The sequence below is a fragment of the Podarcis liolepis genome (genome assembly GCF_965112155.1).
Source record: "Podarcis liolepis genome assembly, chromosome: 11".
In the NCBI taxonomy this organism is placed as follows: Eukaryota; Metazoa; Chordata; class Lepidosauria; order Squamata; family Lacertidae; genus Podarcis; species Podarcis liolepis.
The window spans coordinates 39,777,688-39,805,220 of record NC_139565.1 but is presented as its reverse complement, the minus strand read 5'-3'; the positions used below and the strand labels follow the sequence as shown (position 1 = coordinate 39,805,220).

Sequence of the window (27,533 nt, the reverse complement as noted above, 5' to 3'; positions counted from 1 at the left end):
TTTGCTGGGTCAGGCTATTATAGTCTCATAGAGAAGGATTTTAGCCAGCAGCCCTACGTTTTGTAAATTTGAGATGCATACATAGAGTCATGGAACAAAGGTCACCTAGTCCAATCTCCTTGAATGCAGGAACCTCAACAAAAGCATCCATGACAGGTGGCCATCAAACCTCTGCTTAAAAACCTCCAATGAAGGAGAGTCCACCACCTCCTGAGGAAGTTCATTCCACTGTTGAATAGCTCTTACTGTCAGAAAGTTCTTCCTGGTGTTTAGTCAGAATCTCCTTTGTTGTGACTTGAATCCATCTTCCATGTGAAAGCCCTTAAGATATTTGAATATGGCTATCACATCTCCTCAGTATCCTCTTTACTAGGCAAAACATACCCAGTTCCCTCAACTGTTCCTCATAAGACTTGATTTCCAGACGCTTTATCATATTAGTCTCCCTCTGCAAACATCCCAACTTATCACTACCCTTCTTGAGCTATGGTGCCCAGAAGTGGACACAATACTCCAGGTTGGGGTCACAGGGTTGCTGTGAGGATAAATGAGAAGTAGAACAATGAACAGTAATCCCTCATTTTACGTGTTGGTTCAGTTCCAAGGGCTACATGTATACGTGAATATCAAATATAAGCAAACATCTGGAGCTGCCCCATGGCTAGCGGATGAGGGGGAGAGAGAGAGCATTCCCAGTACTCCCACAGCTGGTTCATTGAGTGGGTTTGTCTGAGAGATTAAAAGCTCTTTTCACACTGGGTCTGCTTTGGTTACTTGCTGGGCAAAGTCCATTTGCTACACTGGCTCTAGCAGATCAGGGACACATGCAGGATCTCATGGGAACTCTGATTGCCGTGGCAAGCAACTCTCCACTTTGCTTGTGACTTGACTTGTGCAATTTAAACTAGCTCACCTTCAACTGCCTATGGCTGAAACTACGCAAGTCAAATGCACTTAAAAAGAGAGATTACAGTGGTACCTCGGGTTAAGAACTTAATTCGTTCTGGAGGTCCGTTCTTAACCTGAAACTGTTCTTAACCTGAAGCACCACTTTAGCTAATGGGGCCTCCAGCTGCCACCACCGCCTGATTTCTGTTCTCATCCTGAAGCAAAGTTCTTAACCTGAGGTAATATTTCTGGGTTAGCAGAGTCTGTAACCTGAAGCGTCTGTAACCTGAAGTGTCTGTAACCCGAGGTACCACTGTACTGTAGGCTGCTTTGAGCTTCTTAGAGGAAAGGCAGGATAAAAATGCATTAAGTAACATTGCTAGTTGTTGTTGTTGTTGTTACTAATTGAATTCAGTGAGACTTCAAAATAGCTTTAGATTATTGTTTTGCTTACCTGATCCGTCTGAACTCAGTTCTGTGTTTGCATACTTGGAAGTAAGTCATGTGTGTACAATGGGGCTTACTTCCAGGGGAGTGTGCACTGGATTGGTTGCCTATTGGTTAAATCTGAATTTAAGTGGAGTTCCTAGTTTCCGAATGCTTGATGTCTGGGCTGCTAATTTTTGGAATTGTTAAATATATGTCCTTGAGGCATTTGCTGCAGTTTCATTCAAGTGGCTTTATGAACTTATCCTGCTTTATTTATTTATTATAAAGATGGCAGTAATGTTATCCTGCCACAGATGAACAACTTGCGTACAAAAACTTCCAGTAACAAAATACAGTGTAAGGTTCTGACTGCTCTATTTTTATATTCTTAAAACATCACGGCAATTTCTCTTGCATGAACTTCAGAAGTCCCATGCTTAATTTTGAATGAATGTTCAAAATCTAGCCAAAACGTTTAGGTTGAGAAATTGGGCTGAAATATTTCCCATGTGATTTGCAATACTTCCTGGCATTGGTTCGGTTCAGGAATATAAAGGATTGGCACACACACTTTCCCCCACCCCCACCTTTTTTGCATCCCCCCCCCCTGCAAGAGAGGAAGAAGATCTGTGCACCTGTGAATGATCTTTATTTTTCCTGTAGACCCCAGTAGGTGTAATGGGCATAATCATGTCCATGCCTAGGATTTGATTTTTGTAGGATTTTAGTGTGCTGAACTGATCTGGATTGCATTTCGTGGGCATAGCCAAGAGAAAATTAGGTATGTATAAGTCCCACTGAAGGGAGAAAAAAAGAATTTTGATTTTTGCACAGTGTATCCAGGGCTCTGCTTATACTGTTCATCAGTTGTATGCTCAGTGTACTTTACTTTGAGCCAAAAGTTAGATACAGCCAAATGTTGTGTCTCATGCAGCATCTTGATGCTTCAAGGTTGGGGGGCAGGGAGCAGTTACACCTCTGTTGCTCGTGCCTCAGCAAAGTTTGAAGGTCTTGAGAGAATTCCCCAGAGTTTTTACTGTTAAAAACCTTTACAGGGAACATGTTTATTATGGTACTTAACATATTAAATATCGTATAAGAGATCAAAATTAAGAAAGCAGGAAACCGAAGCTGGATACCATAATCTTCTTAATTATAATTGCATTCATATGTTGCAAAACATCTGGAAGAGAATGCTGGAAGTTCTGTTTGGTACATTCGGAACCCCTTGGACTAAATTCTCAAAAGTGAGTGGAAACAAAAGGAGCCATTATAAATGCATCCTATGTAATTAGAAATACATTTAATAAGAAGAGTACAGTATTCTGTTAATCCGCTCAATTTGCTTCCTGCATCCAAAGCTTAGAAATCAATTTGAAAGAATTTTTTGAGGACGCGTGAAACATCACTGTACATTCTTGTCATCAGCTAATATCTCAATGCACAGAAAGCTTTTTTTAAAAAAAAATCCGTTTGGGTTGCGGAAATGACATCATAAAAAGATATCCTTCTGCTGCAGCCCATGGGACATGCAGCCATTAAATCAGGTGTCAGCAAACTTTTTCAGCAGGGGGCCGGTCCACTGTCCCTCAGATCTTGTGTGGGGCCAGACTATATTGGGGGGTGAACGAATTCCTATGCCCCACAAATAACCCAGAGATGCATTTTAAATAAAAGCACACATTCTACTCATGTAAAAACACGCTGATTTCCGGACCATCCGCGGGCCGGATTGAGAAGGCGATTCGGCCAGATCTGGCCCCCAGGCCTTAGCCTGCCTACCCATGCATTAAATGTTAACATGGTTATATTTCAGTGTCAGTATTTGGAAGAGTAGAAGTAGCTATAGAAAGAATGACACGAAAATGTCATTTGAGTGCTGATACTTCCTATACAGCTTGGATTATATAAACTATTGCTTCAAAAAACACTTTCGTTTTAAAGGTTACTCAGTAGGGTCTTGGAAGTTGCATGCCTCTTGACTATTACTCCTATTGCAATGTTAATGTTATTTGGAGCAATCTTTGCTTTGTTAAATGCATATTTTTAATTTTTCTATGTTTATCACTCATTGTGTTTTGTATTTCTCCTCACCACATAACACTGAAATAACAATATGTTTCCCAGTATCTTCAGCTGTCTACTCTCTTCACCTCCCACCCACCCTCAGGCCACTGGCATCCATAAGTAAATGACAGATTGGACTGAAATAAAAAACAGAGGCGAATTAACACCCCCTCTTAAAACTTCATCTCCTGTGTTCTTGGTCATCCTTCCTCTCAGTCAGTAGAAAAAGAACAGAATGCTTAGTGTGCTCTGCCAAGTGTTGAGCAAATTGCCCAGGGCAAGTAGCCATGATAGAAATCTTCCCTTCTGTGGAAATTTTCTAACGAATCCGGGGGTTTGTAGATCCCAGATAACATCAAAGTTGGCACAGCTGTATGCAACCAGTGGAGGGATCTTTCTTTCTCCATTGACTTGACCAATGTGCAAAGCTCTTTATCAAACTTTTTTGCTAGGAGTATTGATTGCTTATTTCAGAACTGGCTTTCAGTTTTCTTTAACTGGCTTGCTACAGTCAGGGCAGGAATACCAGCAAGTAGGGTATTTTAGTTGTGGAATGGAATCACCCTAATAAGCTAATTTTGGCTAAAATTATTGATTTTGTTCTCTGAATATTGCTGAGAATAGCATGGCTGTATTTCAGACCTCATCTTGCTTACCAAGACTGGAAGGCTCTCGCGAAATCTCACAGGAACTCAGCACTGCGAAATCTTGCGAGAGCCTTCCAGAGCACAGTTAGCAAGGTGGGGAGTTTAAAAGCTCTCTGCCTTGCTTAGGGGGTTAGACCCATTTGGGAGGCTGGCTCTAGAAGGTAAGATTGCTTGTGTCTGGTCAGTTCCAAGTTGGTTGTTGAACTATATGTGTTTTTACGTATGCGGGCCATGCCTAAAATGTAGCCCCCACTCCAGTTGCACGTCGACTTTATAATATTAGTTTATATCTTGTTCTTTGTAAAAGTGATGCAGCCATAAATGAGTGGTGCTAAATAGGTGTGTCCATAAGGGCAAACCAGATGTGGCCTACCAGTGAATTGGTCAGGGAAGATGGGAATTGTAGTCCGGCAGCTTCTGGAGGCACCAGGTTAGTCACTCTTGCTGCAGAAGAACATGGGATGGTACGAGACCTGTAGGAGTCTGTTTACTACTTGTATCACTGGCACAAAAATCTCAAAGTCACAAATAATCAGGCTGTTTAAAGACCCTTTAAATTTTGGGCTGCGCTCTTAAGATGTGCTGATGAGTTCTGTGCAGCAACACTCAGAGAAGAAAACAAAACCACAGAAAAGGGTTAGCTGCGTGATTTACAACACCTCTGGGGATACAAAGCTCCTGTCTGGCTTTTTGTGGCTGACCAACATCCTACAGCTCAGTCATGATCTGAAATGAAACCCATTTTACATAACTCTTATTTAGTCTGTCCTGAAATGAAATTAACTTTGTAGAAGTTCAATGCAATTCTGCAAGTTCAATAAACTGACACAATGATTTCATTTTAAAGAATTCTGCTAGCAGGCTGCTGCATTCAACAAAGACTGGATTGTTTTGTGGCAAGATGCTTCAAATGTTCCGGCCATGTGGCTGAGACTTGGCCACTTACCTGTAGCATATGACCAGGCAATAACAAAAACAGTGAAAATAGGTTTGTCAGTCTATATACAAAAATATTGTTGTAATGTATTTAGAAAGTGAGAAGCAGTGATTAAGCCATGTTAAATTAACAAACTTAGATAAGGTAAGTTCTCTCCCCCCTCCTATTTTCTTGTCGCTTTGTACAGTTTTTTGGCATTCTCCTTTCCTGTAAAGTGAGCCACTTATACCTTTTGATTAAATACACGAAGATAATGTGGCTCAAGGTTCCTGGAGTAAGAAATAATAACAGTCTCGTAATACAAAAACATTGCAAGTATTTGGAGGCGTTTCGTGGTTTTCCGCAGCTCCCCCCCCCCCCATTTCATTAGAATCTAAGGTTTCATAGAAATTTACCATAGAACGAAATGAAGGTGTTGAATACCAAACTTCTGTGAGCCCTTTTAAGGAAAGTATATTTGCTTTATTTATCTTAATGCCCCTCTTTTTTACCCTCTTTTTTAAAAAGCGTCTTAATAGTTCTTGAGAACTGAAGTGTGAAGCTTTTCTTACTCTCTCAAAATATCTGCTAACTCAGCACATGTACTGTCACAATGATATTACTAACGGTAATACTAATAGATCAATATACAAATGATGATAGGCGGTTCTTGCTATAGGGTTATGTTCCTTTGTAAATCAGGCAGGTAGAATGCTGCTTAAGCTGCTCCAAAATGGGGCAGCAAGATGGTTAACTGGGACTGGAAATATGATCATATTATGTCAATGCTTTGTTGTCTGCGTTGGCTTCCAGTTCATTCCTTTCCCCAAATCAAACTGTTGATTTCGGCCTACAAAGCCCTGAGTGGCTTGGGACCAGGTTACCTGAAAGATGGGCCCTTCCCACGTACACCTGCCAAGACCTTGAGAGCACCTTTAGAGTCTCTCCTCTCCTTTTGCTTTGCACTGTGCTTGGGTTCTCCCAACCCTCAGAACCAATTTTGGGGGGCGTGGGGGGGGGAGAATTCCCTGTTGCACTAGTGAAAGTTTTGTGTGGGCAGCCACAAGCAGGACTCATTCTCAGCTTTTTTTTTTTAAATAAAAATGCAGTGGCTTTTCTTGGATTTTATTCTTCTGCTGTTTATATTTTATTTCTGTGCTTTACGGTTTTAATTTTTTAACTGTAAACTGCCCAGAGAATATTTTATTAATGCGGCAGCACAGGCAACTCCCCATTTGTTTGCATTTGGCACCCATGCAACCGCCGACATGCACGCCGTTTTCAACACCGAAAGTGAGCAGGTTTGCCTTACACACTCTGCCATCGTGCATGGTACCTCAGAATGCAAGTGACACGCAAATGGGGAATTGCCCGTAAATAAATAATGCATATACATAAATACAGTGGTACCTCCGGTTGCGGGTGTGATCCGTTCCAGAGCTCCAGTCGGATCCCGAGGTTTCCGCAACCGGAGGTACCGCTTCTGCACATGCATGTGGCACAGTAGAGCGCTTCTGTGCATGCGCGTGCCTCGAAACACTTCCAGGTTTGCCACTTTCACAACCCGAAGTTTATGTTACCCGAACGTAAGCTGAGGTGCTATGGCATATAAATATGAAGAACAGAAGAAGAAGAAGAGTTTGGATTTGATATCCCGCCTTTCACTCCCTTTAAGGAGTCTCAAAGCGGCTAACATTCTCCTTTCCCTTCCTCCCCCACAACAAACACTCTGTGAGGTGAGTGGGGCTGAGAGATTTCAAAGAAGTGTGACTGGCCCAAGGTCACCCAGCAGCTGCATGTGGAGGAGCGGAGACGCGAACCCGGTTCCCCAGATTACGAGACTACCGCTCTTAACCACTACACCACACTAAAGAACAGCTTTAGTGGCATCTGCCTTCTCAGTGACCTGGCAGAATGTGTGTCCTTGTGATACTGAGGGAGTTTTGTTTTTTGTTTCCTTTTAATAAAAACTACCCTTCAGCCAATTAATTTGTGACTTTCACACTTTCATCTTAAATGTGTTCATGTGTTTACAAGTGTCTGCAAATGCACTTGCCATATTGAATCTTTGTAATGAGCATCACAAAACCAGCAGTTTTCTTCCTGGCGCTTAAACTGCGCCAGTGGGTGTCAAACTGAAACTGAAACTCACCGGCCCTCCTTACACAGGTCTAATGCCTTGGAACCATGCCTTTTTGCCACTGTGCCAAGGGTTTCACTTGCTCCTCCTTGTGCCATGTAGTCTCTGTAGCGTTAGCAATGGGTGAGAAAAGGACACGTGAGAGTTAAGTCGGGGTGCTGCGTTTGTGCTTCCCCCAACGCATGTTTGTAGGGAGTGTTGTGATCCACCTGCTTTAGGGGAAGGAAGCTGAAACCCAGTCAAGGGGCAGACAACGCCAGGAAGAAAGTTAACACCATAAAAATATATTAGTTGTTTTCTGGAGAAAAGGTGGATTTGGGGGTAGGGTCACAAGGTTCTGGGCCACAGTTAAACAGTATTGGGGTGGATCTAAACACAGGGAAGATCACTATAAATAAGTCAGAAATTAGATCGTTAAAACAAAAGGAAAAAAATACCTATGGAAAACTGTGTTTTAAGATTTTCTTCTCTCTGGTGCATTCTGGTGTTGCATTCAAATCGTTTTTTCTTTACTAACGTAGCGGAGTCCTTGATGTATTGCAAAAAACACACTGAAAAACAAGGCAGACATAAATGGCATTCTTTTTTCCAGGTAGTAATGGAGTGTATAACAGATAAAGGTAAGAGTGTTGTAGCTGTTATAATAGGTTAGGAAATGCTCTAACTAGGGAATGGATCTGATGACATTTTTTGGTAGTGACATATTTGGTGATGTAATCTGTGTTGCTTTTGGCTTTGTTGTATGCAGAGGTGTACCTAAGATCCCTTGTGCCATTGGCAAGAAGTTTTATCGGTGTCCCCGGCAAGAAGCTGTATTGGCACTCTCCCCAGGAAAACAGCAACACTTTACTGCACACCTTTGTGCCATGGTGCAAGAAGAATGGGAAGCTTCTCCCACTTTTGATCTAGACCACAACTGCAGTGGCATGTCGTTGTACACATATACAGTGAGGGGGGAGTATTTGATCCCCTGCTAAATTTGCCCGTTTGCCCTCTGACAAAGAAATGACCAGTCCATAATTTTAATGGTAGGTTTATTGTAGCTGTGAGAGACAGAATAACAACAGGAAAACCTCCAGAAACCCAGAAGACTAAAGTCAGAGATTGATGTGCATTATAATGAGTGAAATCAGTATTTGATCCCCTATCAACCAGCCAGATGTCAGGCTACCTGGTATCTTCACTGTATGTACCGAGCTGAGATTAGAAGCGCCTGCTGTAAGGGAGAGGTCTTACCTGTAATCCCAGCTCGTTACAGTACCTGTACAAAAAACACCTGTTGACAGAAGCAATCAATCCAGCAGATTCCAAAGTAGCCACCATGACCAAGACCAAGCCCAAGCCCAGGGGATCAAATACTTTCCCCCCCTCACTGTACACCATACACTCCATAGCCTGATAGGTAGTTTTGCCACTCCTCCCCCTGGGCATACACTCCTGGCATGGGCCAGTTTCGCCGGCACCTAGGTAGGCCTCTGGTTGTTTTGTCCTCAGTGTAACAAAAGTCAGTGGTGATATACATGTATTGCAACCAAAAGAAAATATTTAAGCATAGCATTGGCACTTTATTTAGGCGCTTCCTCTAAATGACCACAGGTTTGAAAATGTATGGCAAGTCTTGCTCTTTTATTTGTGAACAAACCATGTCCTGCCGGTTTAAAGAATAAGTTGAGATAAGCACCACATGGGCTAAACATACTCGAGTGACTACCTAATGTCAACAGATGCAGAATAGTTCTAATTAGTTTTTTCCATTAAATTTAATGGGAGGTGGCTTCCAGGTTTCATTGTATGAATGTTGAGACAAATTATATTTTAAAGTGTCAGATCAGAAGTCTGGGGGTTGATTCATTTTTTAAAAGCAGAATTTTATCTTGCCTTTTCCTCTGAGAGTTTGGTCATCTCATTTGATCCTCCCAACAGCTTGGTGAGATATGTTAGTCTGAGAAATAGCGACTAGCCCAAGGCCATCTGGTGAACTTTGTTGTCAAGCTGGAATTTGAACTTCGTAGTGAAAACACCACATTCCTGTTGCCTTCAGTGTGTGTGATGCGTGGGTGTATGAAGTTGTATAGATGGTATAACTGCTGCGGTGGATTTTCAATAATTGTGTCTGCTGAACTTGTACTTTATTGTGATTATTATAATTGTTTATTTATTACCCATCCTTCACTCTGAGATTCCCCGGGGCGGATTACAGCATTTAAAACACAATATTAAAAACAATTTATCTTATCTTGTGCTTCGTAGGCTTCTCTTACTACTGTACTTTTTTCTTTTCTTTTTTTGTAAAATCTCTGATGATGATAGTATTGGTATTATTACTACTGCTACTGCTATTCCATACAGCTTGCCCTTCTTCCCAGTAGATCCCAGTTGTGGGATCTAAAGTACAAAAATGTAATTACATAAACATACAACAATAAATACAGAACCCATTTAAACAAAAACCACAGCTAAGTCTGAAAAAGGCAGCTGACTAATACTGTAAAACATAGGAGTTATACAAAAGAAACTTCCACAGTAGGACTTTGAGCTGGATAAAGCAGGGGAGAGACGGGTGTCTTGCCCCCTTTTTGTCCCTCGGCGTGCAGAATATCTGGAACGAGACTGTAATGTGGCTTGACATTAAACCAAGATGTTCATGCTGGTAGTGAGGATGCAGTGTCTTTTCCAGTATTTCAGGGCCACGAAAAGGCTGAGCCTATACCCTTTCCAAGGCTATTGTTTCAGCAGATCCAGTATGTTTGTGATTAAGTCAGCAGACTGGCGAACATGAAGGGTGTGCTGTTCAGTGTGGAATCACTTCCATCTGTTGCAAATTCTTGTCAGATGTTGGGAAAACAGCAGGCAAAAGCTAATAGCAAGTGTTCTATCCATGTTCCAAGGAGACGTTATTTGTTGCATAGGCTTATAGTCTGCTGTTAATTGAGTTAATGTAGTTTGTTGTTTTTCGGTGTGCTCATTTATTTGGGCCGCAGTCTGGAGAGCTAACTGTGCATCTAGAAAGGCCTTGTGCTTACCTCTTGCAGCAGCTTCCTGCGACAGCTTGCAGCAAGCCATTTTTGAAATTCTGAGAAATTTTGAAAAGCAGCTTGCAACGTTGCTGTGTGGGTGTGGAGCGGCCCTCCAAAGAAAAAAAAAGGAAGACCACTCAAGGGAAGGGGTGAGGATCCTGCCTCAAATGACTAGGCACTAACAGTAATTAAAGTAATTAAATAAAGGATGGATTGTCAAAGGAGGAGTGATCCCAGAAAAGGAAGATCTGTGTTTGTTTGTCAAGATTTAAGTACCAGGTGGCTACTGTCTCCTACGTTCAGGAGGTACTAAAATAAGCATAGACTCAAGCTGCTTGGTAGGAACACACCCTTTAAAGACAAGTGGACTGGGGTTTAGTCATTCTTACTGTACAACTTGGGTGGCGCTGTGGGTTAAACCACAGAGCCTAGGACTTGCCAATCAGAAGGTCAGCGGTTCGAATCCCTGCGACGGTGTGAGCTCCCATTGCTCGGTCCCTGCTCCTGCCAACCTAGCAGTTCGAAAGCACAAAGTACAAGTAGATAAATAGGTACCTCTCCGGCGGGAAGGTAAATGGCGTTTCCGTGCGTTGCTCTGGTTCACAAGAAGCGGTTTAGTCATGCTGGCCACATAACCCGGAAGCTGTACACCGGCTCCCTCGGCCAATAAAGCGAGATGAGCGCCGCAAGCCCAGAGTCGTCCGCGACTGGACCTAATGGTCAGGGGTCCCTTTACCTTTACTATACAACTAGTGTTGGGTTTCAAAACAGTGATTGAGAACCAGCATGCACAATGAATTTCAGAAGAAAAGCACCCCATGAAATCCTAAAGTTGTGGTGAAACTTTGCCCGTTCACATTGGCTGAGTTTAGATGCAACAATAAACAATGGTTTGGTGTTTTTTTTTTAAATATATATTTTATTCAGGATTTTCTTGTTTTACAGAAGTGTAGTGCCTAGTATTTTTTTTTCATGTAACATTTTTACAAATCCGTTTCATTTGTTGTTGAGGCATTAGGGGGAGAAGAAAAGAAAAAAGAAACGGGGTGGAGAGAGGGAAGATGGATAGGGGTGGGGTGGGGTCGGGTGGCGGTGTTTCTATTATTAAACAATGGTTTGTTGATGAGTGCACAAGTTGTGAACTCGTGCTCCTGTCTGCCTCTGGTGCAGCCTCAAAAAGAAAAGTGGAAGCTTCTGTTTCTGATTTCAGTTAACCACAGTTTAGCATTGTGCCCCTACCCTAAATAGTGGTTAATGTACATTATGGTGAGCTGAAACAAGTTGCCAAAGTGATTAAAAGGTGGCTTTTATGACTTGTTGGATTGTTTTAACTAACTGTAGGTTAACTGCAGTTTGTCATGGTTCAGAGAACTGTGGCTAGTTTAAAACAGACATTTTTTAAATGAACTCCTCTTACTGGCTACACAGTGATGAGGTGCACGTGAGCCCAACACTCTGGAAAGCTAGGGGACCCCTTGAAGCAAATTGGGGGGCACATGTAGCTAAAAGGGATAGGGAAGAGAGGGGAAGGGAAGTCCCGTTACATCTGCTGGCACAATAATCGGGTTTTAGCCATAATGTCCCACTCTCTGGTGAACCAGTTCCTTACCTACAAGACCTAGTATAGTGTGGTGAGGAGGTTAAGCTGTGAACTCCCAGCTGAATATCATTTCCTTCATTATCTCTCTGTTTTCCCCCTGCACCATTGTCTGTGTTGTAGGGGTGGTAACACTGAGTAAAGATATATTAAAAACCAGAGTTTTTATTGTTCTGTTATAAAGTTGTTACTTAAGAGTTCATGTTTGAAAGATGTATATTTTATTCACCAAAATATGTTTTGAATGTGGGGAATAAACTGCTCTTCTTTTCTAGTTTGTAATGTTTGTAGTTTGTCATTTTATCATTATTCTGTATATTATATTATTCAGTTTTGTAATGATGCAGTGTTGTTTACTGCATAATACTGTACTGATTATTGATAATGTGAGCCAGTGTAGATGTAACATCATTTGCAGGAGTGTGCCCTCTTCCCCAGGCACACTGAACCCATAGAAGGTAATTTGAAGTATCCACATTCAATTTTAAGCTAACCGTAGTTTCCTGTGACATCCAAACTACAAGCTCTCATGCCAACCACTTGTGTAAGCAAGTGACAAGTCTTTTGTAGTGTTGCTGATGAGTTGTTGGTACATGTGCATATCAAGATGTGCTCACATCAGTTCTCTCCTCTGCCCTCCATGGGATACATCCTGAGAAAAGGTTGGGCACTCTGAATAAGCAACGGAAATGTAATATATTTGTATATGAACACCATGACTTAATCACTGCAAGTCTGAATTGCCTAATCAAACTCTGGAGTAACTAATTTACTATTTTTAACATCTGTACCACTGAAGAAGACCATGGGTTTGAAGTACATATGGCAATCATAACTGTTATTCACCATACATATTGGAGATTTGAACTGTCATTCTCTGTCTGTGCCCAAGGATATATTTTTTCAAACAATTTGTTGAATGTATCTATTTTCACTGGCAACTGTGGGACCAGATGGTGCTCCTTTGGGTGTCTGATTTGGCCAATGTTTGCTGATCCCTATTCTAAGAATTCTATCCTGAGATCAAGAAGTTTCTGTACTACAGATAAATTTTGCTTCCACATCCTCGGAACCTAGTAATTGGGCAACTTGAGTACCAAGGAATTCATGCAGCCATTATTACTACTTCTCATTCTGTTATTTACATCCTAATCAGTAGTTTTTATTTGCTGCTGCTGCTGCTGCTGCTGCTGCTGCTGCTGCTGCTGCTCCACAATGAATGGAGGTCTTTCATTCATGAGTTTACAAAGATGCATAAGCTCCCTTGTTGAGTTATATTTGTTTAGAGCTCTGAGGGGGAAAGGTTTGAGTTGTCAGGGTAGAAATAACTTTGCTTTCAGAAGCACAGCATACTGCATTGCAAAACTGTTGCAGAGGGTGGAAACAGACAGGAAGGATACTCTTGTGGTTATGATGTATGTTGCCATCACTCAAAAGGCTAGGTTTCCATTTTGCTTGTGCCACCTACTTCCATTTATACTTTACTCTTAAGACTTTTATGAATAAGCCATTTATGGCCTTATTTTCAGAGATCTTGTTTTCAAGATGTTGAGCCAGCCTTTTCTGTATGGTCCAGCTTTTTAGAAGCTAATAGTAGTATAGTAACATTTTTCTATTTCACCCAGGCAATTTGGTTTTCTAATGTTTGTGAGTCTAAATTCTTACCTACATGGTCACTATAGAACTGCTATTATTAATGCAGCATGCTTGTGTGTTCGTTTGTTTGAAACACTTCTATCCTGCCTTTCACAAAGGGTAGATAACAGCAAAAAAGGGGAATAAAATATTTATAAATTGGAAACCATCTACATAAGCTGACCTGTTCCCTCCCCGTCCTTGGTTCCTCCTTGGGGCAGGTTGCCCCTCCCTACCCCTAACCAAGGTTTAGAAAGCATTAGTACCGCCTGTGGCTAACGCTAACGTCTTAATCTAGGTTCAAAAACATCCTGTCAAATTAAAGCTGAGATTTACTTATTTAAATATGTGTAAACCACCTGTTATACACAAGGCAGTACAGTGGTACCTCGGGTTAAGTACTTAATTCGTTCTGGAGGTCTGTTCTTAACCTGAAACTGTTCTTAACCTGAAGCACCACTTTAGCTAATGGGGCCTCCCGCTGCCGCTGTGCATCCAGAGCACGATTTCTGTTCTCATCCTGAAGCAAAGTTATTAACCCTAGGTACTATTTCTGGGTTAGCGGAGTCTGTAACCTGAAGCGTATGTAACATGAGGCGTGTGTACCACTGTACACACAAACAAATAATCAAGAAGGACCATAAAACTACAATTCATTATAAAACAGCACCCACTGCATAACAAGTAGGGAAGTGGATCTGGCCAGTGGCCCATATTTTTATTTTTCCCCATCCCCCGCAGGCCAAGTATGACAGGTGGGTGGGGTAACTCTCCCGTCAATCACCTGAGGTCATAATTATGTTGGATGATCCATTTTTGCCTGCATGGCTTGAACTTGAACTGTGTCGGCAAAGGCGCAGCGCTTTGCAAGCTCAGACAGCTGGCTGATAGCCTGCGCTTGCCAAGCCTGGCCAGAGTGATTCTAGTTAGATTATAAGGGGTGATTCTGCTCTTCTTGTCTTCGCTGCATCTCTGCAGCTCCTTTAGTCTGTGCATGGTTAGATTTAGCACATTTTTGTAGCTGGACATTTGGAGCATCAGAGATGCTTCAAGCAGGTGTGAAACAGCCTTCATGCCTTCTCTTGTCTCTAAAGTAGGCCTTTCTGCTGGCAACCATAGATATCAGTTCTAGTTCTAAGAACTGGCTACTTTTTCCTCTATGCAGGGTTGCTGCCAGGGTAGGACTAATTCAACAGAATTAGCAGCAAAGCTCGCTAATCACAGCAAGGCTAGCTTACCAAATGCAGAAGAATGTGAAGTAATGCACATTACAATCTAAAGAGGTGGGGGGGTGGGCCTTTTAAGACCATTAAGTCAAGAGTCTAAAATTACCTAACTGCACCAGTGTCTTCATTTAATCCCTTCCGTGTGTGGGATTGCATGGGGGAAACGTCTGTGTGAGCCACTTACGGAAATGCCTGTCTGTGTACAGCCCAGTTCACTGGAGAAATCTTGTAAAGGAAGAAACTAGCTGTATTGCAAGTGTAATGTGGCCCTAAAAAATGGGGGGGGGGGAGGTATCATTAGAGAAAAACACAGTGTTATCGAAAAACCTCATTCAATAGTTTTCTCAGTGTATTGTTGGCAGGAATCTGGAGATCCCATATTCCTATAACTTTCCGTGTGTATTAAGCTTCTGTATGCCCAGAGTACATCTGAAAATGACTAACCAAACTTTGTGATCAATAGTGAAGTAAATATGTAGAGCATTTGGGCAGAAGGAGCCATAGTTTCGTGGCAGAGTGCACACTTTGCATGCAGGAAGTCCCAGGCATCTCCACAATACTGAACTAGACGGAGAATTCGTTGGAGCTGGCCTAAGGCAGCTTCCTATGTTCATTGTGACTAAAATATGTAAATGAGAAAGTTTATTGCCTAAACTGAATTAAATGTATGATGATCTCAGGTTTGGACTGCGAGGTATACGGCATAAGAGATCACTAGGCACATATATAGACTATTTACAGCACTTCACCTCTGTTAATTGGAAGATACTGGCATACCCTTACTTTACTATTTTATGTTTTCTGAAAACACAATATTTTATTTTGCAGATGCTACATTAATAAAAGCACCACAGTAATGGTGTTGCATTTCTAGGACATAAAAGAGTTGCAGAGAAAAACATAATAATAAGCTACGATCTCCAGCATTCACTAAGGTGACAGCGGATGAGCTTCTGTGCCTGTAGTGTAGCATTTCATTACAGTACTTTCTACATGTTGTAAGTGCTGAAAACCATGCTTTTCAACAGCTTCACTCCAGAACTTGATGTTCATGAGACTGGTTAAGACTCTCACAAATGCACGTCCAATTTGTCATGAGCTATTAATATGTTATTTCCTACTAAGCTGGTGAAGCTTCCTTTTGAATGTGTGTGCGTGAGCTCAGGATCCTAACAAGGAATCTTTTTATCCTAAGTGGAAGTGACTTCAGTGCAAAATACAGCATGTAAGCTACAGTGTCTAGTGGCTGATCCACCCTAAGCTATTAATACTAAAAGTGTTTTTACATATTGAGAGCCCAATCCAGACAGAAAACATCTTATTTATAAATGGGAAAACTTAGATGCAGAAAGGTGAAATGACTTTCTATGGCTACTCAGCCCTGAATGCAGAGAATAACGTTTGGTAGCCTTTCAGTTTGGGCTTAAATTATATGTTTCTCATTTATATTTTAAGGGAGAAATGTTTGGTGCAAATTCAGATAAAATTTCTCTCAAAAGGAGTGTGGGAAAAGTTGGTCAGTTATTAGTTTATTTTTTATCCTGATAATTTATGTTTCTCATATTGAGGGCTCTGTCTTTTCTCAATAAGCAGATGCAAGTCTCTAGAACAATATATCCTCCCTGCCTGCAAGCAATCCACGTCTAGAGGCAGAAGTTCCTGCTTCATAAACTGGACAGATGCATTTTCAAAATAGCTGTTCCTTGAGCTTAATATTGTGGCAAAGATCCATAAAATTTCCAGGACACAGATGACACCTTTAAATCTACGGTCTTGTAGTCAGTATTTGTAGAATTTATTTTTTTCTTTGCAGCAGTTTCCCAATTTCAGTAGGAAGAATGCCTGCCTCCAAGGGTTGCTATGAGTCTTAGTTAATATTTGTAAAGCACTTGACGATAAGTAAAAAATAAATATTAAGTACTTGACAAAGAGCAAAGGCTTGGCCTTGCTCCAGGTTGTAAGTAACTCATCTTCCTTAGCCTGCCAAATGAATCTAAACTAGTCAGCGATGAGACCTGTTGAGTAAGACGTTCTGTCAGTGTGCAGCTGGTAGAGGTGATATAGACGGAAATTATGAATGTGGGGAGGGTTGGGTCATGGAGAGGTTTCCTGCCTCTGCTTGCTGAGGCCAACCCCAATGCACGGCCCTATTGCCAACTTATTTTAAGTACAGTACAGTGGACATTTAACATATTACACATGCAGGTATAGGACATCTATATCTCTGTCATGTTTTGGTTGTTCCGAAAGACTCGTGTGCTCCTGTGGTGCAGGATTGTCTTAAATTTAAGACAAATTTAAGCCAGTGTGGTGTAGTGGTTAAGAGCGGTAGTCTCGTAATCTGGGGAACCGGGTTCGCGTCTCCGCTCCTCCACATGCAGCTGCTGGGTGACCTTGGGCCAGTCACACTTCTTTGAAGTCTCTCAGCCCCACTCACCTCACAGAGTGTTTGTTGTGGGAGAGGAAGGAAAAGGAGAATGTTAGCCACTTTGAGACTCCTTAAAGGGAGCGAAAGGCGGGATATCAAATCCAAACTCCTCCTCCTCCTCCTCCTCCTCCTCCTCCTCCTCCTCTTCTTCTTCTTCTTCTTCTTCTTCTTCTTCTTCTTCTTCTGACTCTGTAGGCTCTAATCCATGCACTTTGGTTGCCCCAGGCTTTGCTCTCCTCCCCACACCAGCCCCAGAATAGCATGTGACCCCACTGGAAGACATGGCAAAAGCCCATCCCAGAATCACAGAATCACAGAATCACAGAATCACAGAACTGTAGAGTTGGAAGGGACCCTGAGGATCATCTAGTCCAACCCCCTGCAATGCAGGAATATGCAGCTGGTCCATACAGGGATTGAACCTGCAACCTTGGTGTTATCAGCACCACGGTCTAACCAACTGAGCTATCCAGGCTCATACCATTTGTCTTGGGGTGATAATTCAGTGTGAGGTGAAGTGGCTTGATCCCAGAATGTGGTCACTTTCTGAGTGCACATAGGGAAGGGCCATAGCTCCATGATAGAGCATCAGCTTGCATGCAGAAGGTCCCATTTTCAGTTCCTGGCATCTTTAGGTAGGGTTGGCATAGTAGACCTCTGCCTGAAACCCTGGAGAGCCACTCCCAGTCACTGTAGACAGTGCTAAGCTAGGTGACCCAATGCTTGGACTTTATAGAAGTCCTATGTTCACTGACCTGTTAAAGCTCTTTTTGTGTGTCATTCAGAATCATTAACTCACTCATTGCAGAGTAGCAGAGGACAATGAAGGGCCCTGCCAGTCTGAGTCTCTCTTTCCAAGGTTGAGATAATTTCCATATTCTGGCTTTTCCCAGGACCATAAAGAGAGAAACCATATCAGTCTCCAAATCCTAATACTTTTCTGTGTCCCTGCACATAGATCAACAGATCATTGAATGGTACGTGGAGACACCAAGCCATTTAATTCTGTGCTTCCTTCAAGATGGCTTCCACCGTACTTCCAATTGTGTCGGTGGCATCCAATTGTCCATGAGACTTTCATTTACACCAGATTGTTTCTTTTCCACACAAGATTTAAAGAATGGCTTGATGTCATCATTTGTTTTGACAAAGCAAAGTGTTTCTTCTAATCACAACTTGTTTAAACAGTTTCCTGTATTAAGAGATAAGTAGCTATTTTATCCCTGACACAATCAGATTACATAGTGCCATGGTGCAACAGTTTCTGCATGGGAGGTAGGATCAGGAAAACCGAACAGGTTTGGCCTTGCCATGTGTTTCGTAGTAGAAAAGGGAAGGAGGGAGGGGTCCTGATAAACTGGGACGTAGGAAACAGCCTTATAAACAAGCCGTACTGCTGAGCCACCTAGCTGAGTATTGCCAACACTGACAGTCAGAAGCTTTCCAAGGTTCAAGACTAAAGTCTCCCTACCTGGAGATGCTAGGATTGAACCTTTGTACGTGAAGCATGTGTTCTGCCATTGAGCTGCAGTGCCCCCTTAGAGAAGCAAGAATTCTCTGAGAAATATGTACATTCAAATACACATTGGGGTACTTCTACACAATAGCCATGCTGGAAAAAGGAGGATTTAAAGTGTTTGTCTCCTAATGCATCCAATGAAGGAGACAGTGGTTGCTGAATTGTTCTTATCATCATCAGTTTATTAATCACCTTCTCTACAGCTGTCTTAAGATGTTACACAATATAAATAAAACAGTTAGAAACACAAAAAGTAAATCTGTTTAAAACAAAACTGGCTCCACTTATCCAGCTGCAAAATGAAAGGTCTTTCATTGTTTCCAGAAAGTGAAAGATAGTAAGCGTCTGTCGTATCTCATCAGGACTGCTATTCCATAGAATGGGGGCAGCCACACTAAAGGCCCTGCTACAAGATACTATGGAGCAGGCTTCTGAGATTGTTAGAGCTTGCAAGAGAAGCTCTCTTGCAGACCGCAGCCGTCTTCCAGGCATGTAAAGGATTGATTATCAGTCTTGGTAAATATAGCTAAAGTGCAGAGGAGCTGAAAGAAAAGAACTGGTAACTGGAGGGGAGCAGAGCAACTTCTTTGGAGCCAAAGATCTGAAAGAGCTGCAAATGAGTTTTGTTTGGCCAAGTTTGTTTTCTTTTTGTAGAATTGCCAGAGGCTACCAATGCATTTTAACAGGGAAGAGCACATGCAGTTTAAAGTGTGTTCCAAGGATCAATCTCTTAAGGGATGGGGAACTTGTGGCCTTCCAGATGCTCTTGTGACTGCCAACTCCCATCAGCCCCGGGCAGTGTGGCCAATAGTCAGGGATGATGGGCGTTGTAGTCCTATATCGGAGAGTAACAGCTTCCCCAACCCTATTTTAAGGTATAATTAAACTGTTCTAACTTACCTAGAGTACACACTCTTGATTCTTACTTGATCAGATTAAGGTCTACCTAATAAATCCCAACAACTGTTAACATGGCTACTGAAAATTAGACAGTGTCTACTTTCTGCCCAGCTCTGCTTAGCCGTACATTGTATAAGCTCAGGTTGGGGTGGGTCATTGGCTATTGATAAGTATTGGCTTATATCTGTTACATACAATTAAAGCAAATGTCTTTGCTAATAGTATATCTAACCTATGGATTTTATATCAATGTTTTATATCTTAATCTTGGGGGTTTTTAGTTGGGTGAAAATGTGGCAGTGCCTTGTCACACAAAGTTTTTGTGATTTCCTTGGGAGATGGAATGATGGTTTAAGGTCCGTTTAGATGGATCCTGAATGCTTTCTCATGCCCAAGCAAAGAAATAAGCATTACAGTCATACCTTGAATCTCAAACGCCTTGGCTCCCGAACAAATCGGCTCCTGAACGATGGAAACCCGGAAGTGAGTGTTCCGGTTTTCGAATGTTCTTTTGGAAGCCAAATGTCTGACAGTGCTTCTGCAGCTTCCGATTGGCTGCAGGAGCTTCCTGCAGCCAATCAGAAGCTGCGATTTAGTTTTCTAACGTTTTGGAAGTCTGACGGACTTCCGGAATGGATTCTGTTCGAAATTCAAGGTACGGCTGTACACGCAATTGTGTGCTTGTTCTGAGTGAATCCCACTGAATTCAATGGAACTACCCATTGAATGGTAATTCCCACGTGTTTATATATAGGGTTTCAGCCTTAGATTGCTCTCCTGTAATTCTTCTAATTCCTGTAATTCTAAATCCACTGTTCAGTGATTTATTTTTATGTGTCATGAAATTATTCCTTTGTCTTTTTTACCATTAATAAAATATGTTGCAAATGTCACATAGGAATAATATAGACCAGTTGGCCCATTACAAGAAATAAGAAGTCATTCCTTTGCAAATGAAAGAAGAAATAAGGATCCTTTGCTTAAATCTCATTTTGTCATCCTAGTTTCTGTGGGTTAACACGATGCTGAATTACTGTTATGAAAGGTTGGAGAAAACAGCTACAGTTGGACGTAATGTAGGAATGTGCAGTGTAAGCTTCACCCCACAGCTCTGTCAATGCCCTTTAATTCATCCATTATTCCGGACTTGGCTGCTTGCTCTTGAGTGATGATCTTTAACTCTGTGGTGGTGAACTGTGAATGGGGTACTTATGAAAAGTGCCAGACTGATAATCCTGGAATATGAAGTCATTGCTTTATCCATATAATGCACAGGTACTGAGTAGACAGCAATACTGAAACCTCACCATGCTAGCCCACAAAATAACTTGGGGTTGACAGGAAAGCTTTCCCACTCTGCCTGCATAATCCTTCATGTCTACTGGAAAGAGTAACCAGAGGTTGCCAAAGTTTTGCAAAGAGAAACAGGTTGCTTTTCTGTGACAAAGTGCTGTTTACATAATAACAGAGAAGATCCATTGTCATGTGTTGTATGTATTAGTCACTGTTTCAGTTTTATTAGTATCATTATCTTCATTAATTCACATATCCTGGTTCGCTCCAAGTAGTTCATTCAGACCCCCTTCCCCTTTTATCCTTTGGTTAGGCTGAGAGATAGGGGACCCAAGTCCACTCAGTAAGCTGAGTGAACATTGGGACTTGTCTCCCTAATCCAACACTCTGACCCTTGTTCGTCCCTGTTTCTCCCTCCCACTTTCTCCATGGAATCTGCTCCTTTACCACCGGGAGCATGCTTCGACAGAGGAGGCCTACCTAAAGTAGATCTCTCTTTGCCTCCATCCTCCACAGAATCAGGACATCCTGTCCTCAGTTGGCAAAGCACAGAGTGGACCAAATAGGGTTACTCTGGACAGACTGATGGTATCATTTCACTTGATCTTATAGCTAACCCAATCAGTTTACAGTGGTACCTCTGGATGCGAATGGGATCTGTTCCGGAGCCCTGTTCGCATCCTGAGTAAAATATAGGACGTGTCTGTGTGTGCGCAGGTTGCGTTTTGCCACTTCTGCGCATGATGTCATTTTGAACATCTGCATGAGCGGCGAAACCCGGCAGTAACATGCTCCGTTACTTCCTGGTCGCCATGGAGCATAACTTGAAAACGCGAAACCTGGAAGCACATCTAACCCGAAGTATGACTATATCACAATTGGAACATTAGATACAGGTAACTCATAAAAGAGGGTTACCCCTTGGTGGATAGCATGAAAAGCCAAAATAGTGTATAGTCAAAACAACCCCTTTGGAATCGCCCCCATGTGAGCAATTTACCTTCCGGATCTGGTGCACTGAAACTCTTGCAAGATCTCATGGGACCGCCCATGATCTCGTAAGATGTCAAAAGAGCCTCCAGTAGCCCATTAAGCAAGGCACAGAGCTTAAAAGCTCTTTCCGCACCAGGAAAACCCTGTACAAAAAGAGCTTTTAAGCTCTCTGCCTTCCACGCATCAAGTATGTACAGTTGAAAATAAACAAGATAAAAGCACATAAGTTGCAAGTTGCCTGTATTGCTAAAAAGCTTGGTTCATCTGGATCTGTACATTCCCTTAAGAGTGTCTGTATGTATAATTCAGCTTTACTCTGAGCTGTAAGAGCATCATGGTGGTCCCCAGAGAAAGCCTCTGCTGCATGAATTAGCACTGATCCCAGCACATGCAATCACAAGCAATTCTATTTGTGTGTTCGCAATTGTCTCTAGTAAAGATCCCAGGAGTAAATGTAGCCAATTCTCCACCTGTAAGATACATGCTCATTTGCATGTGTACAGTGGTGCTGCAGCAGGTCTGGTAACAAAGGGGGAACTTTAATAGTATCAACGTTACTTAGCATTTGGTGCAGATGTAACACTGGACCATGGTTAGGAGTCAACAAGGGAAGGAAAGGGGAAATTCTGCTGAAGAAGAGGGAACTAATGGGTGTACATCCCAAAACATAGAGTTGTATTCAGTGTAGTACTAAGGTTAACACAGGGGTCTGCAACCCGCGGCTCCGGAGCTGCATGTGGCTCTTTTACACCTTTGCCGCAGCTCCGGGGCGGATACTAGCGAGGGGAGGAAGCGTATTGTGCGCCCCGACACTCTCCACTGTGGCGGGCGCTGTACTGGCTGTGACGTCGCATGGGGGCGGTACGTGCGTTAGTCACGCACCGTCCCAACGTCACCTTCCCGCTCGCTGTCAGATCGCGGCTCCAGAGATATATTTGTTTTAAATGTCACAATGGTTTTGCGGCTCCCAGTTTTTTTCCCTTCAGAAACGGGTCCAAGTGGCTCTTTTTGTCTTAAAGGTTGCAGACCCCTGGGTTAACATATTATCAATACCATGAATTTTCCCAACACTACAGAAAGTTCTCTTCCCCCTGCACTCACCCCAAACCTGTTCTGAGGTTTGTTTTGTTTTTTGTTAACTGTATCAAGAGTTTTGAAATTAAACAGGATATAAAATGTTAAAATGAACTTGATAGGCCAAATCTGGCAGAAATGAATTGCTGTACTCCATATGTTTTATCAGTTTTACTGGGTCTTATCTTTGTCTCTTCTGGGTGGCTTTACTTTCTAAGAAAATTGAATTTATCTCAACATTGTTCTCTGTAGTGAGGACCTACGGAAGGAAGTGCGCCAGCTGAAACGTGAACTGTTAGCAGCAAAGCAGAAGAAAGAAGAAAATGCCTCCAAACTAGAGGAGAATAAAATTGAAGGTAAGAGATAATAAAGGCAACACATGTTTACACTTGTATACCAATGCAATGGAATAACTTTCTCAGGAGGACATGGTGCCAAGTATCCTCAAGATATCCAAATACCTTATTCATCCTGTGTTCAAAAAATGCAACTTTTCTCAGTGCTGAATTCCCAGCCAGGTATTCTCCCATATTTAACCTTCCCTTGCTAGTCTGTTGATTTAAATTTAGAGTGTCTCTCCCAACAATACTTTTTACAGAATTATTTATTAAAATGTTGTCAGGGTACAAGATCTTAAATAAAGTATTGTGTCCTGATCTCTTCTATTCCTTTATATTTTATTTATTTTTATTGCATCTCTATTCTGTCTTTCCTTGAACTGTAGCACTTCCATGACAACTTATTTATTCCTTATTTATTCCTTATAATTTACATCATCTGACCCCACTGTGTTAATTCCTATGCTCCATGCCAGCATCTTCTGCTGCTGAAGCAGCAAAAGCCACCAAAATACAAAAGTTATCCCTCTTTCAGTCTTTCTTTTGTAATCTCGCTGCCAAAACAGCCCAGGGTTTAAAAATGCATTAAAATACCTCTGACTGTATGGTACAGAATGCGTGCAAGAGTCAGACTTCATAAACCTAATTTAAACAGTGGGGTTATTGCTGACGTTACGCCATCTGAAATAAAAACAACAAAGAGCCTTGTGGCACATTAAAGATGAACAAACATATTGTGTCATAAGCTTTTCTGGGCCAGAACGTCCTTTGTCAGCTGTTTTGGTAATACTTAGTCTAAGGAGAAAGAGGATATTCTTGCCATAGCAGAGCTAACACCCTGCCTAATGTGTTGTTGTTGGGAAAGCGGTGAAGAAAGATTGGAGTACTTAAACTATAGCAGGGATGGCCCGCCAAATGTTGTTGGACTCCAGTTTCCATCAGCCTTAGGCAGTATGACCAGTAGTCAAGGACGGCGCGCTGGTAGCCTTGAGGCTGGATTACTGTAATGCGCTCAATGTGGGGCTGCCCTTGGGTCTGGCTTGGAAGCTGTAGCGGGTGCAGAATAAGGTAGCCAGACTGCTGAAGGAGGTTTCTGGTCAAGAACGTGTTATACCATTGATAAAACAGCCACACTGACTACTCATCTACTACCGAACCAGGTTCAAGCTTATTGTATTTACAAAGCCTTCAGCGATTTAGGTTCACGGTGTCAGGTGTGTGTGCAGGAGCCAGGCCTTGTGACCAATAGGACTCTGCAGGACTGGGGCCTTCCTAAGTTTGTTCTGAAGAGGCAAGGCTTTGCCACACAGCTGAGGCCGATTGGTAACTCACAGCACCTGGTGGCAAGAGCCGGGAAGGGATATAAGGTCAGCATTTTCCCTTCAGCTCTTTGCCACAGCAACACATTCCCTGTCTTGCTGCGTTTGAATCCTTGATCCTCGGACCCCTGACTTCGTGACTCCTTGCTTCTTGATCCTCGGACCCCTGACTTCGTGACTCCTTGCTTCTTGATCCTCGGACCCCTGACTTCGTGACTCCTTGCTTCTTGATCCTCGGACCCTTGGCTTCTTGACTCCCGGTTCTCTGACCCTTGGACTCTTTGCTTTCTGACTCCCAGCTTCTGGACTCCTGTTCCTGCTCCCACCCCACCATCTTGCCCCCGGTCCCGACGTCCCCAGCCGAGATTTCGATCGCCATGAACTGAACCATGACACAGGGTCCCCTTAAACCCAGTTCACCCTCTGAGATCCTCTGCATAGTCGTTCCCCGAGTTGGTGAGGCTGATTTGACAACAGCAAGAATATGAGTCCTTAGTGTCATCAGCCTAGTCCTGTGGAATATCCTACCAGCTAAGATACAAAAGGTGCCTTCTATGCCAACTTTCAAGTGCCTTCTGGAAAATTTCTATTCCGCCAGGCCTATACAGGTAGTTAAGAACACATCCTTCCATAAGGTTTAATTGGTGTCTGTTTTTAACTTTTTTACGGTTTTATTGTATAGTTTTTGCTTTATTGCTGTAAACCGCTTTGATATATTTCTATGACCTAGCAGTATATTAATATTTTTATAACAAAATAAGATGAAAGTATGGGAGCTGGTGGGCCACTGTTACCTCCCCCCCCCCCCACTGTACTATAGGGAGTCAAAGAAGAGAGAACTCCCAAAGGATTCCCTCAGATGTAGGCGGAGACTCTGGTGATCACCAAGTCCAGTGAAGGTGAAATTGAATGGACATGGGCAGACACACATTGATGACTGAACTCAGAAACTAAAGTAGAAGGCTTGGGGATCCCAGTGTGAGATAGCTGTCAGGTGAAGTAATAGAAAGGGATCATCTACCACAGGGCCATGTTGAGGCCTATCTAACTACAAGACCAGGCAAGATAGAAGAGGAAAGCCCCAGAGTTTGTGGATGGCACCATCTTAGATATTTTTGGCTCCCGAAATGAAATATTTTCAGCCTCATGCATGCATATCTAAGAAGATATAAAATGATACAATCTGACATTCCGCATCTCACTCTTTTTTACCATTAAAGAACAGTAGCGATGGCATACCTTTTTTTCTGTAAAGGCTTGCCATAAGTTATCCTGAGACTCACTTTGCGTCTCACTTATCCAGCGTTCGGTGGGCTGGTTCTCTTATTTTTCTTGTTTCCTCTTGGCTAAATTATATTTCTAAATCCCCTCTCTTGTGTCTTTGAGTTTTTTGTGCTTTATTCAGCTCGGCAGCCAATAAAGCTGAGCCCCATACAGATGTAGGTTTAGGCAAATTTTCTAATCTGCTTTCAGAAAGGTAAGGTGTCAGTTCCTTTCTGGTGCATTATCAAAACAATGCCTCAGTTGTGAACTGACAACATTTAGACTAGAAAAGGCAACCTGAGCTTTGAAAATAAAGAGAGGATTAAAACCAGTGGTTATTTGAGATACACCCCAGGCAACTTGGAGGTCACGTTCAATCATTTAGAAGTTTCTAAGAGCCATCTTAAGATTGGATGAAATCAGTAACAGAGCTGTGTATGTAGAAATTGAGATGCCTGCATCCATATTTGTGTATCTAATGGAGCATGGTGTTTTTAAAACACATGATTTTTATTAGAAAATGGAAAAAAATGTTAATCTTAAGCCTTAAAAGATGTCCTATCACATCTGTTATGGGTAATATGCACTCAGGTACTTTCAAGGGGAACAAGCTAAGAATATTCTTGAGCAAAATGATATGCCTTTATACATTTGAGCAGTAACTTACTTCTCTGTCCTATTTTACCACTACCTCAGAGGTGTGTGTGTGTGTGTGTGTGTGTGTGTGTGTGTGTGTAAAAGACCTGACATTAGTAAATCCATTCCTGCCAGTCAGGTAACATATATATATATGTTGTTGTTGTTGTTGTTGTTTAGTCGTTTAGTCGTGTCCGACTCTTCGTGACCCCATGGACCAGAACACGCCAGGCACCCCTGTCCTCCACTACCTACCGCAGTTTGGTCAAACCCATGCTGGTAACCTCGAAAACACTATCCAACCATCTTGTCCTCTGTCGCCCCCTTCTCCTTGTGCCCTCCATCTTTCCCAGCATCAGTGTCTTCTCCAGGGAGTCTTCTCTTCTCATGAGGTGGCCAAAGTACTGGAGCCTCAGCTTCACGATCTGTCCTTCCAGTGAGCACTCAGGGCTGATTTCCTTAAGAATGGATGCGTTTGATCTTCTTGCAGTCCATGGGACTCTCAAGAGTCTTCTCCAGCACCATAATTCAAAAGCATCAATTCTTCGGCGATCAGCCTTCTTTATGGTCCAGCTCTCACTTCCATACATCACTACTGGGAAAATATATATATATTATATATATAATATATATATATTAGTGGGACTGGGTTAATTCCAGCTCCTGCTTATTTGCAAGTGGTGAAGGCAGAGATTAAGAAAGGGTGGTGTAGTAATTAGAGCAGAGGTAGCCAATATGGTGCCCTCCAAATGTTGTTAGACTCGAACTCGCAGCAGCACCTTTGACTCCCAGCAGTACCTGTGAGCACAGCCAGTTGGAAATTGACACAAGTTTGGAAAGAGACCAATTCCTCATGATAGTATTACACATTTCTTCATTCAGAAGTCTGCTCCATTTCCATATCAATCTTAATACACACACAGATATATCACATTAAAATTCATATTTAACTACATATTTTATTTCAGTATATGTATTAAGGGGAGGGGTTGAGCTGGGAAGTGTATTACAGAATTGAAGTGTGAAATCTGAAGAAGTATACTGATTCACACATTAGTCTAGGAAGTGTGGACCAGGTCACCTTCACTCCAGAATTTGCGAAAATCCAAATCTTCAAGCTCATCCCCATTAGCTACCTCATTCTTTCCAGCCCTTTGGTGCTTTATGACTGTATATTATACTACATCTTCTAAAGGTTTATTTTGAGT

The 27,533-nt window shown here is 42.2% G+C and overlaps 1 protein-coding gene across 3 annotated transcripts in view; it reads left to right on the top strand.

The window, feature by feature from the left end:
* The window catches only part of CWC27 (CWC27 spliceosome associated cyclophilin), a 113,862-nt gene that overhangs the window by 50,927 nt on the left and 35,402 nt on the right, over nt 1–27,533 (top strand). For all 3 annotated transcript variants that reach the window (XR_014517071.1, XM_083465361.1, XM_083465362.1), the window contains one exon: nt 23,022–23,125. Coding sequence is in view for 2 of the 3 variants with exons in the window: in XM_083465361.1 (XP_083321487.1) it covers nt 23,022–23,125 (104 nt within the window). In the remaining variant the exon portion in view is untranslated. The remainder of the gene's footprint in view (nt 1–23,021; nt 23,126–27,533) is intronic.